The following is a 22,545-nucleotide window of genomic DNA, read 5'->3' on the forward strand; positions in this document are numbered from 1 at the left end:
GCTATTCTTATTTTGAAATATGCTTGAGGCTTCCATTGACTCAGAAGGTGTCTCTTTGTTAGGAATTGTAATGTATTTGCTATGAAGAAGTCTGCTTGGATAACTAATTAGTCAGCAGTTTTCAAACTGATGTATATGCATAGGAACCTGATTATAATTTTAAATATTTACATAAAATGGCTTATTTTTCTGCCATTGATTTCTGACAAAGTAGATTGTGCTTAATGCTTCTGAACATCAGACACATTTATGTAAGTACCTAAACATTGACCTCCCTAACTACTACTTCAGAATTTACTATGCCTCATCAGAGGAAAAAGATCAAATATATGTTTAGATTTATTATTTTTTTTCCTTAGAAAAGTATCGATGCATGGAGTAAGAGTTAGTCAGTTGTCTTTATTAAATAGATGGAAGCCTAATCCTTCACTGGTATAAGTCTAGTGATTAAAAAACTAGATTCTCATAGTACATCTTAAGTAAGTCAGGAGTCCGGAAACTGACTTGAGATGTTTTCCTGCTGCTTCAGCGATGCTTTCAATAGAGAAAAATTGATGGGCAAGAGGAACAATGGCGCCGACTATAAAAAGAGCTATTGCGTGCACAAACTAAACGTGAGTTGTCAGATTTGTAACCTCTACGCACTTTTCATCTACTGAAGACTTGTATTTTAAAATATCCTGACAATACTCTCTGAATAGCATTTATTGGTACTTTGTTTTAGGATGCTGGCACGCAGACAGAAAGAGCTCACAAAAACTTATGTGTCCATTACTTCCTACCTTAGTTAGAATTTTCGCATATAGATAAAGACTTTTCTCCCATTTTTTATATACACATTTAACAATAATTTGTTAAACACAAAAGGAAATAATTTTCTTTTACAAACCAAATCCAGTATATGTGTGTATGCTATATGTGGCTGTCATATTGCATATTGGATAAGGTTGTGTTTCAGCGTAGTAAATCAAGAGAGACTTGTCTGCTATGTGCTTTACTATTTGATTTGTTCTAAACAATATTGCCTGGACAAAGGGTGAAAAAAAAATCTTCAAACACCAGATCCATCACAACCTGTAAGAAAAATTTCTCTGAGCACCTTGTTCCAGCACAAAGGAATAGCAGTTTTAAAGAAGGGAACATGGCATTTGCAGTAGAATTTAGTTGTCCACATATGAGTTTAAAAAAAAGCCTTTTCCTCTTTTATTCATGTGTAGCATTCATTGCTTTCTGATTGAATAGCAGCATCTTAAGAACTTGGAGCGAGTTGTCTATACACATTTAAATGCATTTCTTACCCACCTGGAACAATTTTGACTATTATTCTCCCTTTGCTTATTAAACATAATAGATTATACCCTAAGTAGCGGCTATGAAATTTCATCCATCGCATGAACATGAGTATTTGCTGTAGTGAGAATCACTAACCTACAGAGCTGGCTGAATTATTCTTAAGCAGCGAATACACACTTTAGCAGGTTTTTGGAAATAACTTTTGACAAATGTATTTCAGTATTTCCATAACCTGAAAAAATCTTGCATAATTTCAAGACTGAGAGAAAGAATTGTTTCAAATCATTTGCAGACATTGTTTGGCTGCCTTTAATAACAGATTAATACAAGAAGAAATGCTCCCATCTAAAAGGAAACCTGCATGTATGCTGTTATGAAGCCTCCTCTTTTGGGGAAAAAACCCCCATCTAATAGATTTTGGAGACCTTTCTTTTCTTGGACATATATTCTTGCTATATTTTCAGCCTTCCAGACATTTCAAACTGCTTAACCAAAACTGCCATTTCCTTCCCTTTCTTACTTCCTCCTCTGTCAGGAGGCTGTAACTTTAGAGACAAACACTTCAAAAATGTTTGAGGAAACAAAGCAATAGTTTTGGATTCTAGTGTCTGTACTTACTTTAGAGCTTGAAAAGTTAAATGAAATTAAGCTATTAGGCCAGAAAAAGCAAAACAGTAGTAGTGGACGAAGAACTGAACTCACAACAATAATGTACTTTGCTATCTGTGATGGTAAGCATTGCACCTGCTGCACCTTAATCCGTGCTAACTGGATGCGAGTGAGTTCCTTATACTCTCCCTGAGAAGAAACTCTCATCCTTCTGGCTTTTTTCAGCTTTTAGTGATGGAGAATAATCCAGAGCTGAGGAAACTGAATTGATGGCACTGACTGTGCAGGAAGCCTGAAATGCATGGTAAAATTCATAGGGGGGAAACAGCCAGTTGCACAGCTGAGATGCCATAAGCAAACTCACACTGAAGAAAGACCCTGCCCAACTGTTTTGGCAAGTGGGGAATTTGAAGGTCTTAAACCCTGCAACACCAGCAAATCTTAAACTGTAAAGCCTGCTAGAAGTTACGATAAGTCATGTCTGGTGGCGGGGAGGGGGACACAATATATCACTGACCTTGGAATGCGCAGCCTGATAAACACAAAAAAGGAAAATCACTTGCTGGTAAAAGCAAATGTCCTATTTCCTGTTTCAGTTCAGGAAAAAAGGTGAAAAACCCAGTTAACTGAAACTCAGTGCTTCTGGCAGAATAAAATGTGCAAATAGGCTCTGAGCTGGTGAGTTGGACTGCGTGATTTCTAGACGTCCTTTCTGACCATAATGATATTCTGATTATGTGCTCCAGCCTGCTTTTACCTGCAGTACTACCTGTCATGGAGAGCATTTCTGAAACAAAAGTGGGGTTTTTTTTTCCCTCTCAGGGAACTATCTCACTCTATATGCCTTGTATAATGCAAGTTAGGCATTTCATATCGGTATATATTGAGTCATTTGGGGATTTTCTTTCTCTGGAGTGTAAACAGAGTTGCAAGTGATGCCAATGCAGTACCAGATCCTTAACTTTTTGCTCAGTGTTATTTAAATAAAGCACTTATTCACTTAAAATTGGCAACTGTATGCCCTGTTACCATAGCATGCCCTAATCATTGGGGGCCATCTCCATATTAGAGTAAATTATTAGACTTAAACTGAACCAAAGCAGAACCAAATCAACATAGATCATCTGAAAATAAAGCCATGACTCATAAACTTGAATATGAGTGGGTTGTTTTTTTTTAATTATACACACTGAAATACATACAAAGGAACAGAAAAACACTGGATTCAGCCACCATTAATTTTACCACTTGATCCATGCATGATGGAGTTTGGGGCTCAAATTTTATGGCTTGCAAGTTGGAAGCAAATACCTTTTCTTACATGAAAAAGTGCAAGATGACACTTAGTAAAGAATATATTAGAGATATGCATGGTCTTATGTATGTTGGGTATTAGGTAAGGGGAGGAAAAAATAATTGACTGAATTACTAATGTTGAATTATTTGCCCAACACCAAGTTCCAGTGGTCTGCTTTTCTGATGCTGTGCTAAACACAGGGTATTTTTCTCTGAGTAGTTTGGAAATATGACAATGAAACTGAACTGTCACACAAAGTCGTTCCACTATAATTTCTGCTAAAGGATTTGCCTCTATTAACTCATCATTTTTAATTGAAATTCAGTAGCTGCAAATAGCATATGCTCCATCTTAGTGTCTCTTTTCCTAAAATAAATCGGTGCAGCAGGACGGAATTAGTAGCAGCGTCAGACTAACAGTTGGAAGAAAGAAAGGAAGACTATACATCCGTTAGAAGTGGCCTTTAAAGACACACTTTTGTGTGCCTTAAACAATAGTAAGGCTACTCATTAGAATGAATGTGAGTGTCCCCTGGCCAAAATTCAGACTCAGTCTTTCACTCTTTGGTCTTTAGGGTCAAGTGCAGCAGTTTGAATGATGATAGTGAGACTTTTACTGTATGAAATTGAATTGAGTACAGCAGCTTGAAACTGTCCCTGCTGCATATTCCTTAATCAGTGTGTATGCAACTCCCTTTGAAAGTTCAATTTAAATATGAGCACCGTGATTGGAAGAAGTAAAGACTATGTGTTTGAGAGTGATTATGTGAACAAAGGATATAGAATATGAGCCCAAAAGAAGAATTTGGCCTTAAGTAATGAGTATTCCTAGAGCATCCAGACATTAAAAGATGTGCAGAAAGATTATATACCATCAGATGATTGAATTGAGTGGCATCAGCTCAAAAAGAAATTAGAAGGAGAAAGTCTAAATCAGTATTTTGTAGGTCAACTGTGCGTCTTCCTGTTTTCATTGAGCTGTAAACATTAAAACGAGGGCTCCAGCTAGTCATCTGTTTCCTTAATGTTTTAATAGATTGTCTTGTCCATTTTGTAGCTCATTTATTCACCGAGTAAATTGAGTGTAAATGTAGTATGATGTGGTACAGCTTCTTTCTTTGCTCTAGTTTTTTAATTAAGTAATGAACGAGCTCTGCAGTTTAATAAGGATTGAGACCTGTTTTAGCCATTTACTATGTGAGAGTCAGAATTGTCCTTTTTTATTGACCTGGAACTCTTGTGATTTACTTTTTTAATAAACAGTGAAAACATTAGTAGAGGCTAGCTATTTTCAAGTAAATTGAGTTCTTTACTGTACCTGGTTTCAGAGTTTAATTATACACTTTAATGTTCCCATTGAGATTCAATATCAAATGGTGGATTTCACAATGAAGGATATAACCAAATATATTTACGGTTGTGAGGAATGCTTCTGACTTGTAAATCAGCATGATAAAATAAGAAAAGCAGAGTTTCTTTAGAATATTTCAATTATATATATATTTTTACTAGATTTATTTGGAAGTTACCATAGCTAAAGAATAATAAATTATAGAGAATATTTTGCTGCTTCTAGTGCATAGTTGTAAGATGCCTGAATTTTAACTTTTGCAATCATAAATGACCCTTGTAATGCTATACATATGAAAAATTTCTAAAATATAAAACCTCATGTATTAAACTGCTTCTGTTTTGTCTATTTGGTGAATACTATTGTACTATGACCTGGAAAATGACAAATTAAAACATGATTGTTACAGCCAGAAACACTGGAGGAGGTTTTGGTAAGAGGGAATGATTTTATGAGCTACTATCATTTTATCAGTGATGAATGCAGATGATCATGCCAGTATAACTTCCAGATGATTAAGACTACTGTCCTGGTTTTGGCTGGGATAGAGTTAGTTTACTTAGTATCTGGTACAGTGTGTTTTGGATTTAGTGTGAAAATGATGTTGCTAACACACACTGATGTTTTAGTTGTTGCTAAGTAGCACTTATCCTAAGTAAGTTAAGGATTTTTCAGTTTCCGATGCTCTGTCAGCAAGCAGGTATACAAGAAACTGGGAGGGAGCATAGCCAGGACAGCTGACTCAAACCAGCCAAAGGGATATTCCATACCATAAAGTGTCATGCTCGGTATATAAACTGGGGGGAGTTGGCCGGGAGGGCCAGATCGCTGCTTGGGCATTGGTCAGTGGGTGGTAAGCAATTGCATTGTGCATCATTTGTCTTTTCGTGCATATAATTTCTCTCTTTTTGTTATATTCCTTTTCATTACAATTATTATTATTGTTATTATATTTTATTATTAAAGTTGTTATTATTATATTTTACTTTATTTTAGTTATTAAACTGTTGTTTTCTCAACCCACGAGTTATACTTTTTTTTTGCCAATTCTCTTCCCCGTCTCACTGGGTGGGGTGGGAGTGAGTGAGTGGCTGCGTGGTGCTTATTTGCATGGGTTAAACCACAATAACCACATAGTTTCATTTGCACCTTATAGTTCAAAGATAGTTAAAAATACCCAGGTGTCATGGTTTAACCACAGCCAGCAACTAAGCACCACACAGCCTCTCACTCACTCCCCCCCCACACCCAGTGGGATGGTGGAAAGAAAAAAAAAGTAAAAATCATGGGTTGAGTTTAATAGAACAGAAAAGAAGAAATTAAAAATTATAATGATAATAATAAAATTAAAATAATAACAATAAAAGGATTGGAATATACAAGTGATGCACAATGCAATTGCTCACCACCCGCTAACCAACACTCAGTTAGTCCCCGAGCGGCGGTTCCACCCAGCCTCACTCCCCCCAGTTTATATACTGGGCATGACGTCACATGGTATGGAATACCCTTTTGGCCAGTTTGGGTCAGCTGCCCTGGCTGTGTCCCCTCCCAACTTCTTTTGCCCTTCCAGTGTTCTTGCTGACTGGACGTGAGAAGCTGAAAAATCCTTGACTTTAGACTAAACACTACTTGGCAACAACTGAAAACATCAGCGTGTTATCAACATTCTTCTCATATTGAACACAAAACACAACACTATACCAGCTGCTAGGAATTAAATCTATCCCAGCCAAAACTAGGACACCATGTCTTCAACCTCAGGATTCAGCAGGTCCTCAGAACAGCCTTCAATTTTTTTTTCCTAATTTGAACTTTAAACTTTTGAATAAAATCATTTTTAAGAGAAATCAAGTGTGCATCAACAGCAAGATCAATTACATTCTCAAGACAAAATACTTATATTAAAAATCCTTGTTTATAAAATATCACTAAAATGTATAGTAAGCTCAGAGATTTTCTGGTTGAAAAAAAACCTAAAAAACTTGTTTAAACAATTAAATGACTGGAATTTGTCAGAGAAACACATTGCCATTGAAGTTGTATTTTTTGTGGTGCTCTGTCTCCTGTCTTCCCTATAAATAGAGTTCTTTGGATAGACTGCATCTCATACCATACATTGTAATTAACTTTCTGGAGTCACAAACCAGGGTAGATTATGGAAAGAATGGTTTTTATCTGAGCTGAAGATTATCTTGAACTGCAGTCTTATCTCAGTTCTCTCTGGTACTGTTAGTGGTCCGCTAGAGGAGCACAGAATTCAGTATGGTCTAATTTGTAAACTGTGGTTAGGATGTGTAAACTTAAAGCTGAATTGCAGAGTATACTACAAACATGTTCATTGCCTCAGTTTTCCATTTTATAGATTTAAGCATGGCATATTTTAAAATGTTCTCATTTGGTTTTTAAATGAAGTTGTCTTTTCGAAAGCTGAAGAATTAATGAAAGAAAATTTACGTGAAAATCTCATGTTACATTCGATCTGGCACAAAAAGATCATCAACCATAGTGCTAAGTGCTTGAAAAATCACCCTAGTTATACACACCCTTAAGACGATAATTTTATGACATATTTGGAGGCTTAGTCTGAGTTCCTAAGTCATACTTTCCTTCAAATGTTTTAGTGTTTTCTTCTGTGTATACTGTAACTAATGCATTGCCAGACCTCCAGATTTTCCCCAAGAACCTGGTTTGATCTTACATGATGCTAACCAGAGGTCAGGTGTAACTCTGCAGAGCACTGCACTGGTGTATATGCTCATCACAAAATGATTGTCTTAAGCAACAATTACCTTGTGTAGCAATGTAGTTTAGTAGCTACACAAATTAGAGAAAGAACCCAATTGTCCTACTGAAAAAAAAAGCAGGGGGGGGGACTTTTAGCCATGGTCGTTAGATTACATTTCTTTATATTGTTTTCCTTCTCTTTCCTTTTTCTTCTACTTATTCATTTCACTTGTTGCATTTGTTTCTTATTAGACATTAAATTATCCCAGAAAAAGAACCACATGTTTACAGATATCTGCACAAGAGCTAGCAAAATGAGTATTATACCAGCATTATGATAACAACAGCGATAATAGTAACAGGAGAAAATGCTTGTGCTTTGAAATTCAGAGGAAACTTGAAAAGTACGGAGTGCTGTTGGCCTATCTTCAGTGGATATTGCACTCAGAACTTGGCAAAGCATTCTCACCACCTTAGGGAATACTTCTTCACAGGTTTATTTTCAGAGTTTCCGGCAGGTATATAAAATAAAAGAATAAAGTTTGTGCCTGTTACCCAAGAATTGAGTTAAAAATACACCTTGACAAAACATTCTGTGCTACTTTGATAATGCATTGCCATATATATGTTATATCTAATGTAAAGAAAAGCAAGAAAAAAAATCCAACCCTCATAGCAAATTGTATTTTTTTCTTTTTCAAGCATTGACATCACTTAGGGTTGGATTCATTGACAGATAATGACAGGATTCAGATTTAGTGCAGTGGAAGCTAAGCAGGCAACAGAAACTTAAAATTTATTTTCCTTCACCTTATGCTTCTAGAATATGAAGAAGTGTACATTATTGTATATGCAAGATATATCTGTATTAGGTTCTGGTTTTGTTTTTGTTTTAGTTTTGGGGGTTTTTTTCCGCCTTTGTGGCAGATGCATTGCCTTTTGAAAAAGAGAGTAAGGCAGTGTCAGTTTTGCTGCAGCAGATTTCAAGCCACTGAGTTGCCCATGTCCTTATGGCTGGACTGTAGTGCCTGAAGGCAATCTTCACAGTACCTTTGGCTCGCTGCCTCATTGTAAGAAAACATAAAAGAGGAGACAATCTTTTGACTGCTGTGCTGGGGCATGGTTTCCTCATTTTTCTGGTGCAATGAGATGTAATGCATCGCTAACATGAGCTCAGATAACTTAGGGCCGCTGAAATTTGAGGTGCAAAGACTTTAGTGGCAAATTCAACATGCTATCATGTTGGCAGTATCTGGAACTACTGAAAAAGTAGATTAGGGTCCTCTCAAGTAATTTCTGTGTATGTAATTTATCGTGAGTAATAACAAAATGAGAGTTTGTTTTTGGTATTATTTTGAGCTTTATCCCTTGCTTTGTTAGGAAAAAACCTCAGTTTTGCTGTTAAAATATGTAAATAATACACTGTTTATGTACTTGTATTTGTCATAATATATTTTAGTACCTGTGACTAATAGCTACAACAAATGAAACTACACATGTACAATACTTTGGACTAGCCAGAGATGCTTTGATGCATCTCTGATGTTTTCAGAGGACAGATGCTCAGTGCATTTATTACTATAATATTAGTACATCAGACATAGGGCTCGCATTATGGGGTGAAAAAGAATGCTAAAAATGAAGATCTTTTCCCTAAAAATGTTTAATCTAAACAGAAGATTTAAGCAGATGAAATAGATATAATGGAGGAAGGATAATGGAGTGAGAAAATTTCACCTAAGGTCACTGTGGATCAGTAGTACAGAACGTTTGTGGTTTTAACCCCAATGAAATATTCTGTACAGGCTTTGTAGAGTTGATCATTCAGAAATCAGTAGCAATTTTAAAAATATGTGTACATGTTAAATTTGCAATTAATAATGTTGATTTTGTTTGCTGTCTGGTAAGCATTTTTCTGGAAAGTACTTTGCTGTTCTGCTTTGTTCTGATCAGTGTTATTTACTGTGACTGATAGCAGGGATTTTTTTTGTAATTCCAGACAGTACCTTGATCAAGGTAGGTAAGTAGCTGTGCAGAAGTCTCCGTATTGAGTCTCTGTCAATAAGCGCTTCTTCATCCTTCAGATGCTGACATTGAGGATAGTTATATTTCTCTGACCAGAAAGGGAGGAAATAGTGAAGTTTGGAGCACCAAATAAAATATCTTTATACAGATTTGATTCTCTGACCAAATTCTACCAAATCCTGCATGTGGCCAAAAGTACAGGACAAAAGCATAGGTAGGAAGACTTGTGACTGGTGACTTATTTTCTTTTGGGTTTTGAGAATAGGGACACATTTGTCACTCAATTTCCTGTTGATATTTTTAAGGCTTTCTGACTTTGTTCTTTTTAGAGGACAATTGAATGTTGTGATGCCGTTACTAATGAAATTGTTTTAATGTGACATCTCAGACATATACTGGGATAAGGCCTAACGCATCTTCCTAGCCAGCTGAAAGTGGTGTGATATTTTTAAGATGTCAACACTGTTATCCAGTCCACCCATTTCGCAGGAAATCTAATAGGGGAGAAATCAAATTGAAAGTAATCAGAGCTGTACTTCCTATTTAAATATAATAAAGAAAAAAAAATACTGTCAGTTTCTTCTCCCCCATTTTCTGCATTTTCTCCTCTTTTTCTCTCTTTCCCTCTTTCTCACTTTTTTTTTGCACTTTATCTTTTTTAAGAAAAATTTCCCCTGTTGCAGCAGTAGCATCTAAGAACAGTCAGACTTCACTGAATGCAGGTGAACATATGGTATGTGATGGCTTAGGTCTCTTTCCTACTAATGCGGTAGTTGAGTGGCTAAGGATGAGAAAAATTATGTATTTATACTGCAATTATATGGTTTACTGTCTAAGTACCATTCCGCATCATGGTAATTATCATGATATTAAATAGCTGAGTGTCATCATAGAAGGAACACAAGTCATTACTGCAGTTCTACATATGATAACTCTTAAACATAATTGCTATGTAATCTTTAGGTGATTGAATTATCATGCAGACCCATGTGCATGCTGCCAGCACAGCTATGCATAAAAAAAGCTGCTTAATCAAAGATTACTGCTGTTTCTTTTTTTTAATTGAATGATTTTCAAAACATGGCAATTCAGGGCCAGATTTTGGAAAAATGTGCTACTTTTACTCAGCTTTGTTAAAGTGTGTGATATGAGTTTGGTTCAATGAATGATATAAAGAGCACGTATGCATAACTGCAACAATGCCATAGGTACAAAAGGGATACTTGCCTTTGCCTGGGCAGCATGTTGTGAATCGACAAACCCACAGAAGTCAAGTAATTGTCCTGATCAGATGCCTCTCTCTGGATCAGATGCCTGACTGTTAAGGTAACTTTTGCAGATGTTACAAAGTGGTACCAGCTGGTCTTAGGGGAAGGATCATATACCCTATATAGGGGTTCCTATAACCATCAGAAAGTAAATTTAACAAACATTAATGGAAGAGAATCTGACATTTTATATAGATTCATATGTTTTATGATGTATATTTGTTACGAAAGTTACTTAAGCTGTAATGTCCATCAATTTTCTTTCATTTGTAGCATTTGTTCAAGGAAGTTTTATGTAGATTCAAAAGAGTAAAATCTGTATAGCAAATTTGTTTTACATTGAAGTATGTTTTTTGTGATAACAGAGTGACTTCCATGTAGATATTTTTTCTATAAACAGATTTTACGCTTTTCTAAAAGTTCTTTTCTAAAAGTACATACAAAAATCTCAGAAAGCATTTCTTGGATCTCTTGACATCTTGTAAGGAAAGCAAAACCAATGGGTTGATGTCATCTCTGTTACAATATTTTTCTAACCATTTTCTTTGTTTCTTCAAAACAAATTCCAGAAGTAATATGTTTATTTGGGTCATGAACGTATACAAGGTAACCCCACCTCTGAAATCACATACTGTTTCTTCTGAATACAGACTCAGAATATGAACCAGGATGGCCTCATTTCTGAAGAACAACATCTGCATCTGTGCCTGGGAAAATGTGTCCTCCTTGCATGCTGATAACTTTTAAATGGATTTCTTGCACTGCAAATACAACATGCCACTCTGATATTTAATTCTGAGCTGATGAACATTCCTGGAATTTGTCATTCAGAAGAACCAGATCAGGCTGAGAGTTTTAGTTGCACTTGGAGCTTAATAAGTATTTATTATTGGAATGTGTATTGTAAGACCTGTTTTATAAAGGAAAGTGGTAATTCTAATATATATTTCTGCATTCTGATATACATGAGATCTATATTATATACTAATAAATATGGGATATTGCAGTCAATTTGTATTGCTCATGTTTTATATACTGAATACAATTTCTTCACAATTTAGTTGGCATAAACAGTAAGGGAGTCAAAGTTTATCTTTTCATCAAAAGTCTTTGCAGCTTTAGGAAGATTTGGGGGTAGATTCAAGTTATATGGTTGTAATCTGTTTCATTGCAGAGTTCAACTGCTAACAACAAATCTGACACCTTTGGGTTCAAGTGTCTTAGTTCATTGTCTAATCAGAAGCAGAGGTGAACAGAGACTGCATGATTATTGTGCAAATAACATCTCTGTCTACCTGTCTCTCTTCTTTCTCATGGTAAGAAGGGTCTAAAACTGGTGCTTCCACTTGTGTGATGCAAGTAATGGCAAGAACGGGAGGTATACATGGCACAGGTTATTTCCAGCCTGGTAATTAAGAATGAGAGAATGCTATGGAGGACTCAGCATGTGGTTCTATGTAATTTGAAGAAGTGGTTGAAACTGAAAATTCAGAAATTTAAAATTCTTCCCTTTGACCTCCTTTCCACAGACGTGGTAATGTGTCAGTGTGATCCATGAAGAAGTCTATGCATTAAAGAAAATATATAGATCTTGGCCATTGGAAAGAGCCTTCAAATCTTTCAGTTACTATTACCCATCTGTTTGTTGACAGTCAGCTGCTACCAATTCTAATATGTTAAAAAACTAATGTGAAAGAGAAATGCATTGCATATGCCTATTAGTCTTTTAGAAAGGAGAGGGACAACATCTTATGGAGGCATGAGGAAACTAGCATTATAGAATCTACATCCTCAGATCTTCTAGGTCTCTTTGTCTTCCACAGGAAGAATTTTGTGGAGTCTTTGTCTGTTGTGAGTAGAGAAAGAAAGTTTATTTTTATGATTTTTTTCTAACTTGAGAAGGTAAACAGAGTGATTAGACTTACTTCCCAGGTTTAACACAGCTTTTTTTTAACATGCTCAATGCTCCTTCGATTAATACTAGTGGCCTTTGTATCTAAGCCAATGTGTAAGTGAGTATGAGGTAGCGTGTTTTATATTTTGATCTCAGGTAGACTCTGAAATACCTACATTTGATGCAGGTTTGCAGAAAACATTAAAACTCTCAAGCTTAAAAAGCAGCAGCACTGTGAAGGTAAAATCACAAGCTCTGATGATCCATGCTGCACTGAGATCCATAATTTTGTCTTCAGTATAAAATAAGTAGACCTGTAGGTCAACAGCTGTCCACTGTCATGCTTCCCCTGTATCAGTTTTAGAAACTGTAAACATAGTTTCTGCAAGGTAGCAAAATTCTTAACTTCTGTAATTTGTAGTTCTCTAATCCCTAGAGAGTTTACTGTTTGTGTCAACTGAGGATAACGACCATATTGTGATTATACATACAGATTTATTAAAGATATACAGAGGACAAATGGCTATATCAACCAGAAACAGATATCACATACTTCATCAGCACGCAGAGAATCATTGTGTCAGCAAAACAAATGATCTGAAAGTAGTACAGAACTATTTATTATAGTAGTGATTTGTGGGGGAAATCCTGAATGATGGAAGCATAGTGTGTCGGTCTTTGTATTTGAAAAGTTGCTATGCGCAATGATGTAAGGATGTATGAATAAGCATTTAATCAACATGACTGCAAGCCTCAGTCTCAACTGGGTGTGTTTTAGTTAATGAATACAAGATGGGTTGTGGATTTTTTGACTGAACAATGAAATAGAAATCACTTATGAAATATTGGTTGTGGTTTTACGTACTTTTCTCTAGAAAATAAATGCTAAACATCATGAAGCTTGAATAAATGTTATTCTTAGGCACTGAAAAAGCTCTTATATCACTGTGCAAAGTATTTCTGGAAATTATAGAATGTGAAAAAGCAACCTATAGAGATGCTATACATAAGCAGTTCTTTGATAGCAGTTGAGGACACAATAGTAGTAAGCATTGACTCAGCAGATCATTTTGGTCGTTCCTAAATTCTCAAGACAGGGATGGATGTACATGTTTGCTTAGGCTCTTCTCTGAATCAGAGTGTAAAATTTTATTTCAGAGATTAGTTGAAAGTAAGCATTTTTAAATGTGTGTTTGACATATGTTGTAAGAACAAAAGCAACAGGTTTTAGCAGAATCAGTTAATGTAGGCCATAAAAATTCAAACTGAAATATATGCAGTTATTTAGACATAGTGTACAAAGTGTTCTAATGGAGTTTTAACAGATTCTTCTGTGTTAATTATACAACAGGACTGGGTTTCTGTCTATGTTTTTGAGGGGGTCTGAAAGATTTAAATGCTTTCCACCATAGTAGCAAAAATCAGACTTTTTAAAAGTTGCAAGCAGTCACCAAAGAGCATCCCACAGAAGTAGGCAAAAATCAGATGTGCTTGAAGAATATATGATAAAATGCCATCCTTCATTTCATTCAGTTCATGAAATGGCTGGTATGAATATGGTATACCAGTAAGAAGTGTGAATGTTTTTGAAGAATATGGGTGGGAAATACTTTTTTCTTTAAAAACGAAGAACATTTTTTTATTAATTCCCTTTTAAGAATTTTGGTTAGTGACTAAATAGTCACTAAATTGTCAGTTGCGAATAGTGTAGATGAAATGTTCATACAAATAGTAGCTAAGGCACTGGTGATTGATCATATGTTAAGCAGTTTATAAAAGGGATTTCTTAAACAAATCTGTATAAATGTTTAGAGATCAGTATCTGTTTCCAATCTTTTACCAAGCTCTGCTTAAAAGACAAGATTCAATACTCAGCAGAAGTACGTCTGTTGAAAGGAATCAAATTCTGCAGGTACTTTTACTGTGGATCTAGCCTCCAGAAAATTGTGGGAAATTGTGGTTCATACTTTAGAGTAGAGATTAAGCCATGAAAATAAGACAACATGAAATTTTGTAGTGTCATTTTGCAACATTTATATGAATATTAGATTGACTTTAAATGAAAATGATTGCATCCCTCAGTTTTCTTCCTAGATTTTGAATAAAACCAAAACTGGAAAAAAATTAGCCCAAATGACAGAACTGTCTTTTTCTTCTCAAAATTAGTTGAGGTCACATCTTACCCAAGATTTCCATATAAAACTGAACTAGACAAGGCTTATGCCTATGGTTTAGACACAGTTTGAGGAATCTTTTAAAATTGCCAGGCAATTTCTTTGGGCTCATGTTTTACTGTTTACAGTCCTCACAGATACCTGTACTGGATTTTAAAGAGGTGTCAAGGGACCACTCAGAAGCTTGTCTTTAATTTTCAACTATATTTAGGAAATTGTGCATGACAGCAACTATATTTGAAAGAAAACAAAAGATGTTCAGTACAGTTGTAGTATTTGTCCCTGCAAATCTGCTTTTTTGTATATCCTATGGGTTAAATTTATGTCCTGCCTCATTCGTCCTTTTTATAGTATTAAATTATGGTCAAGAGAAAGTGTATTTCCAATGCATATCAAATTTGCACATTTTTTATTCTGTTCAGGTACAATCTACAGGTGGCATGTCTGTTTTTCGTGGCCACAGAAAAATATAATCGCTCATCAACAATGTTATTTGCTTTTTCCTTTAGGGGCTGATGTTATCAATTTTGATGGCCATGTAGTGTTACCATACAGATTCAGGAACAAGAAAATGAAAACACTGAAAGATGTCATCTCTCTGAAATTTAAGACCTCTGAAAGCGAAGGTGTAATCTTCCACGGAGAAGGACAGCAAGGAGACTATATCACCTTGGAACTGAAGAAAGCCAAACTTGTTCTAAATTTAAATTTAGGTATACTTAGATTGTTTAGTTCTGTGCACTTTTTAACTGTCCCACAAAAATTTTAGGTCAAATATTACATCCTTTCCCCCACAGTAATATGGTAAGCCACATCATTAAATCAGATAATTTGGTGAAAGTGTTGTTCATTCCCTTTCTATATGGTTTGGGTTTTTTTTTTGGTTTGGTTTTTGTTTTGGGTTTTGGTGGGTTTTTTTTCTGTTCCATTTCTTCCTTTTTATTCTGTGTGAGATACCATGAAAATAAGATCATACAGAAAAACAGGATCAACAATTTATTGTCATTAGAAACTTGCCACAAACAAGTAAAGCCTTGCTAGAATTATATTTGGCCTCAGCTGTGGCTTTGAGAGAAGGACACTGTCATCAGTGCCGGAGGAATAAAGGTCACCCTTAGGAACCTTGCAGCAAAAAAAGTATCAATCTGGGAAGCTACAGGCCACTTGAAGTTGAGGTTCAGCAGGCTTCCTAGAATCTGAGAAGTAGGACTAGGAAAGGAAAGAAGACAGATCAGTTTATCAGGCAATCTTATGTTGGAATCCTGTATATGTTACTCTAGCTCCAGCCTCCTTTTTCCCTCCCAGTGAAAGACTACAGGCTCATGAGTGACCAGATTTATAAAGTACATTTATTATGAAAAAAAAAACCCACATTCATCTAGTTGTTTGTTTTTTTGTTTTTTTTTTTTTGGGGGGGGGGCCCTTCAAACAAAAAAGTTTTAGAAAAAGATTTCATGTAACTTTCCTCGCTTCTCTTAAAGAGATGTGAAGAGTAAATTATTCTGTTCATTATTTACATTGAATAGTAATTATTTCCACTAGCATTTTCTCCTGCTCTTTTTCTGAAGATCAACATGAGCAGATGAAGAGGAGTAAAGCACGTCTTCCTATAGCAGTTATCTATTTTTAACAATTTTAATTGCAATACTAACCCATTCATTTCCACTTTCTCCATATTCTTTAGTTCAGTCTGTCTTTATAAGCTGTTATAACTTCCGTATATGTGCTTGGTGGGGATGTTTCATTTATCACTAGTCTGCTAAATGGGAATACGCCCTGTGACACACACTCACTTTAATAAAGAGAAATAATGGTTTATGGTGTTATTCTTCCTCTGCCTGAGAATATTTTCTTTGCACCGGAGACGGTGGAAAACGATGTTCGTTTTGCCTGGTGAAATCCAGTGACTTAGTTTCAAACATCGTGGAGGAGGAGATGGAGGGAGACAGGGGTTAATTTAGGTTTTGCTCTGCATTGGATTTGACTTTGCATTGCAGAAACTGAGGCTCATGGACATGCATGGATTTATTTATATTTTTTTTTAACCAGTAGCTCTTGATTATTGGGCAGTGCAGCAGTTTTTTAAACTTAATGCTGAATTAGTCATTTGCTGCTTCAGTTGAGATCTATGCTATCAACCTTTGCTGGCTTAGCTATGTCAGATTGCAATGAGATGTGATCTCTGACTAGCATAGCTGCACTGGCAAAAGTGCCTAGAAAACCCAGCAGAAAATTGCAAAACTGTACTCTTGCTAGTAGTTTGACTTCCAGAATAGGAGGTTTGCTGCAGGAGAAAAGACCGAAATAAGCTATGTTAGCAGAAGGCATTTTTTGCTGCTGTTAGCTCAGTCTGCATTAAGCCTTTTCCTATACACTCGCTGGTATAGCTATAGTGGCAGAGCCTACAAAGTGTAGAACTCGGACTGAAAAGGCTTTTTGTTACCAAAACCTGTTGTCAGGCACCATGTCTCCTCAACAGTAATAAATCAGTACCAGGGAAGCTCAGGACCCAGCCCAAAGGTAACAGCTTTTCATTTCTATAGTGTAAGGATGAAAACACAGAAAACCCCTAGTTGAAAAGGGCTTTACAATTATGAATAGCTATTTATTCAAATCACTGATCAGACACTTGCTGTGTTTGGTCTAGGTATTTGTATTTATGGAAGCAAGTCTCCACTGGGCAGATCTTATCTTCATGGCAGACTGACTTCCTCCAGCTTATTGTGTGCCTGTTATGATTCAGGTGAAATATTGAAAGAGAAAGAGGAAAATATTTGCCTAACTGGTATGAGGTAAAAATTACTGTTCTTTCTGTCTTCATCGTAGGCAGCAACCAGCTTGGCTCTATTTATGGCCACACATCCGTGATGACAGGCAGCCTCTTGGACGATCATCACTGGCACTCCATCATCATAGAGCGCCATGGGAGAAACATCAATCTTACCCTGGACAGACACATGCAGCACTTCAGAACCAATGGAGAATTTGATTACCTGGACCTGGATTATGAGGTAGACAGTGAAACTTGTTTGTTTTCATTCAAATTTGCTTTATAAAGATAAGTCCAATGAGAAGAGAAAAGAAAATTAATATAATTGCTTTATAAAGATAAGTCCAATGAGAAGAGAAAAGAAAATTAATATAATTTAAGATGTTTTGGTACTTTTCTGTACATTTGTTTTAATTACTTTTTCCCTTACATTTCCTGAAATTTTCTTTCCAACACTGTTCTCTCTTGAGTGTAAATTAAGTTTCTCTTCATTAGTCTACCAGATCCCATCTGGCGTAGGAGCCATCTCAGCCTTTTGTTTTAAAATGGGAGATCTGAGTTATTCAGCAAGCTAAGCATACAGTACTTTTAAAATCTCTAAAAGCAGGTGCTGTAAGTGGGAAGTAGCTTAAAAAAATATATGTTTTGGGTTTGTGTGGTGGGGCTTTTGTAGCAGGGGAGAGGCTACAGGGATGGCTCCTGTGAGAAGCTACTAGAAGCTTCCCCAGCTCCAAGTCGGACCAGCCTCTGGCCAAGGCTGAGCCCATCAATGATGGTGGTAGTGCCTCTGGGAGAATGTATTTAAGAAGGGAAACCTGCAGCAGAGAGGGGATTGGAATGTGAGAGGAATACCTGTGCAGATACCAAGGTCAGTGAAGAAGGAGGGGATGCCCCTGCAGCCCATGGTGAGACGGCAGGCTGTCCACCTGCAGCCCATGGATGTGAGTGGGGGAGCAGATGCCCACCTGCAGCCATGGAGGACCCCACGCCAGAGCAGGGGGATGCCTCCCAAGATGGCTGTGACTCCATGGGAAACCCATGCTGGAGCAGTCTGTGCCTGAAGGACTGCAGCCTCTGGAAAGGACCCACGCTGGAGCAGCTCGTGAAGAACTGCAGCCCATGGGAAAGACTCACATCAGAGAGGTTCATGGAGGACTGCCTCCTGTGGGAGGCACCCCACAGTGGAGCAGGGGACGAGTGAGGAGTCCTCTTCCCCCTGACGAGGAAGGAGCGGCAGAGACAACGCGTGATGAACTGACCCCAACCCCCATTCCCCGTCCCCCTGTGCCACTGAAGGGGAGGAGGTAGAGAAAACTGGGAGTGGAGTTGAGCCTGGGAAGGAGGGAGGAATGGGGGGAAGGAGTTTTAAGATTTGGTTTTACTTCCTAATATCCTTGGTTTGATTTGATTAGTAGTCAATTAAATTGATTTTTTTCCCCAAGTTAAGTCTGATTTTTTGCCCATGACCATAATGAGCGAGTGATCCCTCCCTGTCCTTGTCTCAACCCACGAGCGTTTCTTTATATTTTCTCCTCCCCATCCCACCGGCAGGGAGGAGTGAGAGAGTGGCCTCATGATGGTTTGTTGCCGGCTGGGTCTAAACCATGACAATATCATACAATCTGTAATTCCATTCAGGTGATAATTTTGCACTTGAATCAGAAATCCTCATTCTGTGGTGACAATTAGTATTTGTTTTTAGCAAAGCAAGCAGATGAGAACCTTTTTACTAACACGGATCTTGATCTTTCTTGTCTTAGGTATGTAGGTAGGTACTTGTATTTTCACAAATATGCCATCAATAACTTCTTTTTATAAAGAAACAATAAAAAATTAGGAGAGTTCTAATAAAAATTTTGTTTAATCAGTTGGGTTAATGCACACAAGTGTTGGTAGTAATTAAACATGGATTTGTTGTTTGATTGCACTCTGGCTTCTGCCTTGATGAACTTGTTTGGTTCCTCTAAATTGTTATATGAACTTCAGCATGTTGGTTATTACAACTTTGTATAATGATTTTCTTGCAGTCTTTACTGTTTCTAATGAGAATTTATGCTGTTGGCTGAGCCAAATACATGTATTTCCATTCTTGCAACTTTTTAAGCAGTAAGAGGGAATCAAAATGATGTAATACAGAAAAGTTTTAATTAACTTGTGTATTGATATTTTTACAAACAATCTTTTGATCAAGAATATGATATGAATGTTTGAAAAAAATACTTATGATTTTAAATGTTATAGAATTAAATATTTACTTATATTCTAACAAATCTTTCTGAAGATCTTATTTGGTAGCAGTTATAATGAGAAAATAATGAGCAAATTTGCCTGTACCTCTATTACTTATCAAGGACTGAAGATCTGAGTTGAGCTACTGAAAACTCACATAAATAGATTTTAATAAAGATTTTCAAGCGAGTGAATGACAGAAAAAGTTAGGCTGAATGCAATAAGCCAAGGTTGGGCAATTCATGTGTGTATATATGTATATAAAAAACATAATATATATGTAGCATGTTTACACAATAAATATATTGCATACAATAAATTAAACCCTAGTAAGACTAGAATCCAGAAGATTCACTGTCCTCTCGTTGACATTAGACACCTTACTGGCAGTTCTCAAAGATACATTTCGGTCTCCATGTACATGGATCCCCTTGTGTTTAATGGAACTGATTTGAGTGTGTGGGGATACATGTTTCTGTCGTTCATATAAATGCAAGAGCCTTAACCTCTTCTCCTTCCTTTCAGTTATCTCACTGGTTTTAGAGTTAGTCATCACAGACTATATTTAAATATGTTGCCCTTGTGATAAATTAATCACAGTGAACAAACCTGAAAGTATCAAAAACTATTTTTCATTGAAAAAATACTGTCTAGCTTAAATCTCTTTCAGAAAAGGTAAGTAAACACAAAAGAGGAATAAGTATTAGTGCTGATTGCATTTTCAAGATAAAAAAAAAAAATCCCGAGTCCCCCTTAACTCACTGTCATGGTACATGTTTTTTTGCAACTTTTCTCCTTTTCTTCAAAATGCTTTCCTTTCCATTTTCTCTTGACCAAACACATGACTATAACATGCAAAAGAAGGTTTGACAGCCATTAAAATATTACAGTCACATTCTTCAGTTCATGTAAAGTTCTATATCTTCTCTAAAGTCAAGTCATGTCAATTTATAATACCTGAGGATGTGTCCTACAAAACGCTTTTACATAGCTGGTATGTGCTATTTATAAATATTTGGTTTTCAGCTGTATAGTTTTAGTTCTTCTTATATGCCAAGTTAAAGCCTTCTCTTTGAGGTAGAAAGTGATATCTTACACGCTTTTAAAATGGGAAATGTGTCCCTAGAGCTGTGTTTTCCTGCTCTCAGTAATAACAAATGGAATTAACAATGAATGATATTTAAAAGCTTGACTCTGCCGAATCTCAGGAGCAGACTACAAGTTCACATTTTTGTGAGCACTCATGGGGCAGGGAAGCTAGGTGTCATTACTATTTATGCCATCATCCATTGAATATAAATACTTAACATAGATTGCAGGAACTAATCTCATGAGTCCCTTATCCTTCACATTTGGTCTGCAAAATATTAATGAAAATGTTTAGCATTTCTTCACTTCCAAACATTCCAGAAAATACCCTGATGCAGTAGAGACCGGTTTAGTCTCTATGGAGTGACAGGGAGAGTCTTGTAAGAGATGAACATTTTTTGTTCATCGTTTGTTTTTCTTTGTTTTTTAGCACTAGAGGTTCTGGATAAGCCTGTGGTTTAGGGTAATGAAATTCAGCATTAAGAGAAAAACAATTCCTGTTTGACCTTGATGGCTGAGTCTTTGTGGTGGTTGTCTTCATCTTCTCTGTGGAGCTGATTTGGCGTGCTAAGTCATGTGGTAACTCCTCATTGACTAAAACTACATGATAAAAGCATGTTCTCAGTAGTGGAAGGTGATTTTTTCTGACAGGGCATAGCATCTTTAACTATGTGATTCTGTAAAATTCTTCTGGATGAAGTAGATTAAAAGGAAACAAATGCATCGTATTGGAGCCCACTGCTGCTGTGTGGTAGTCTGAGCTCTAGCACACAGTTAGAGCTGAGTGAATTATTTGAATAAGATTATCCAGCTAATTTCATGTCTACTCTTGTTTAGAAAAATACCAAGATGGACATTATTCCGAGTTCTTTGTTTAAAATACATATTGTTCAGTAATGATCAGAAGAGCAGTCTATATATGAACAACTGTGATGTGTGCTCACTATTTGGACAATTGTAATAATACTTGGGATTTAATACCATAAATATTTGCAACCATAAATTCATTACAGATTATTTTTCTTCTTTTGCAGTGCTTATTTGATACTTCCTTTTTCTGTAAGCAATGTTGCCAGCTCTTTCATTCGCCATGTTTATGCATTCAAAGAAAGCAAATACATCTACAGCAAACTTATTTATAAGCCTTTGCCCTCCAGTAACTATCTCACATTTTCTGTTTCATTCAAAGATAACCTTTGGAGGCATGCCTTTTTCTGGGAAGCCAAGTTCTAACAGTAGGAAAAATTTCAAAGGCTGCATGGAGAGCATCAACTACAACGGCAATAATATCACTGACCTTGCCAAGAGGAAGAAATTGGAACCTTCTAATGTGGTAAGAGCATAATTTAATGGTTATCTAAACTTCTGGTTCCCCTTCTAAAGGAGACTAGGAAGTTTTTGGGTGTGCGTAGCTGATATCCATGTGATATAATGAAATGATATAGAACACAAAACAGATTTTATCACATACCCGAAGATCTTATTGTATGTACATCTGTGACTTTTTTTTTATCATTATGCCTGAGCATTTTACTTCTGTGGTCCCATTTCATCTTTCCAAAACTAACCTTCAATATCAGATAACTACTTTTTAAAAGAAAATTAGCTGAACCAATAAATACTTCTTTCCTTTCCTCCCAAATTATAGTAGTCCAAAACCAGCACAGACAAGATTTACTGTAAAATCAATTGCAGCTTTCTCATGGCTTTAAATCCTGGTATCTTCCATCCTTGCAGAACTAGTTGGATTGCTGGATTGCAATAGTTGTTGGAAGGGAATGCTTCTACTGGCCTTTCTGATAGCTCTGAAAAGCCTTGAG

The 22,545-nt window shown here is 36.3% G+C and overlaps 1 protein-coding gene across 4 annotated transcripts in view; it reads left to right on the forward strand.

Moving 5' to 3' along the window:
• CNTNAP2 (contactin associated protein 2) overlaps nucleotides 1–22,545 on the forward strand; it is a 1,223,788-nt gene that overhangs the window by 566,471 nt on the left and 634,772 nt on the right. For all 4 annotated transcript variants that reach the window (XM_049816392.1, XM_049816394.1, XM_049816395.1 and 1 more), the window contains exons 5-7: nucleotides 15,147–15,350; nucleotides 17,464–17,648; nucleotides 21,915–22,058. In XM_049816392.1, coding sequence (XP_049672349.1) covers nucleotides 15,147–15,350; nucleotides 17,464–17,648; nucleotides 21,915–22,058 — 533 coding nt within the window. The remainder of the gene's footprint in view (nucleotides 1–15,146; nucleotides 15,351–17,463; nucleotides 17,649–21,914; nucleotides 22,059–22,545) is intronic.

This window comes from Accipiter gentilis, chromosome 14 (genome assembly GCF_929443795.1).
Source record: "Accipiter gentilis chromosome 14, bAccGen1.1, whole genome shotgun sequence".
Taxonomy (NCBI): domain Eukaryota; kingdom Metazoa; phylum Chordata; class Aves; order Accipitriformes; family Accipitridae; genus Astur; species Astur gentilis.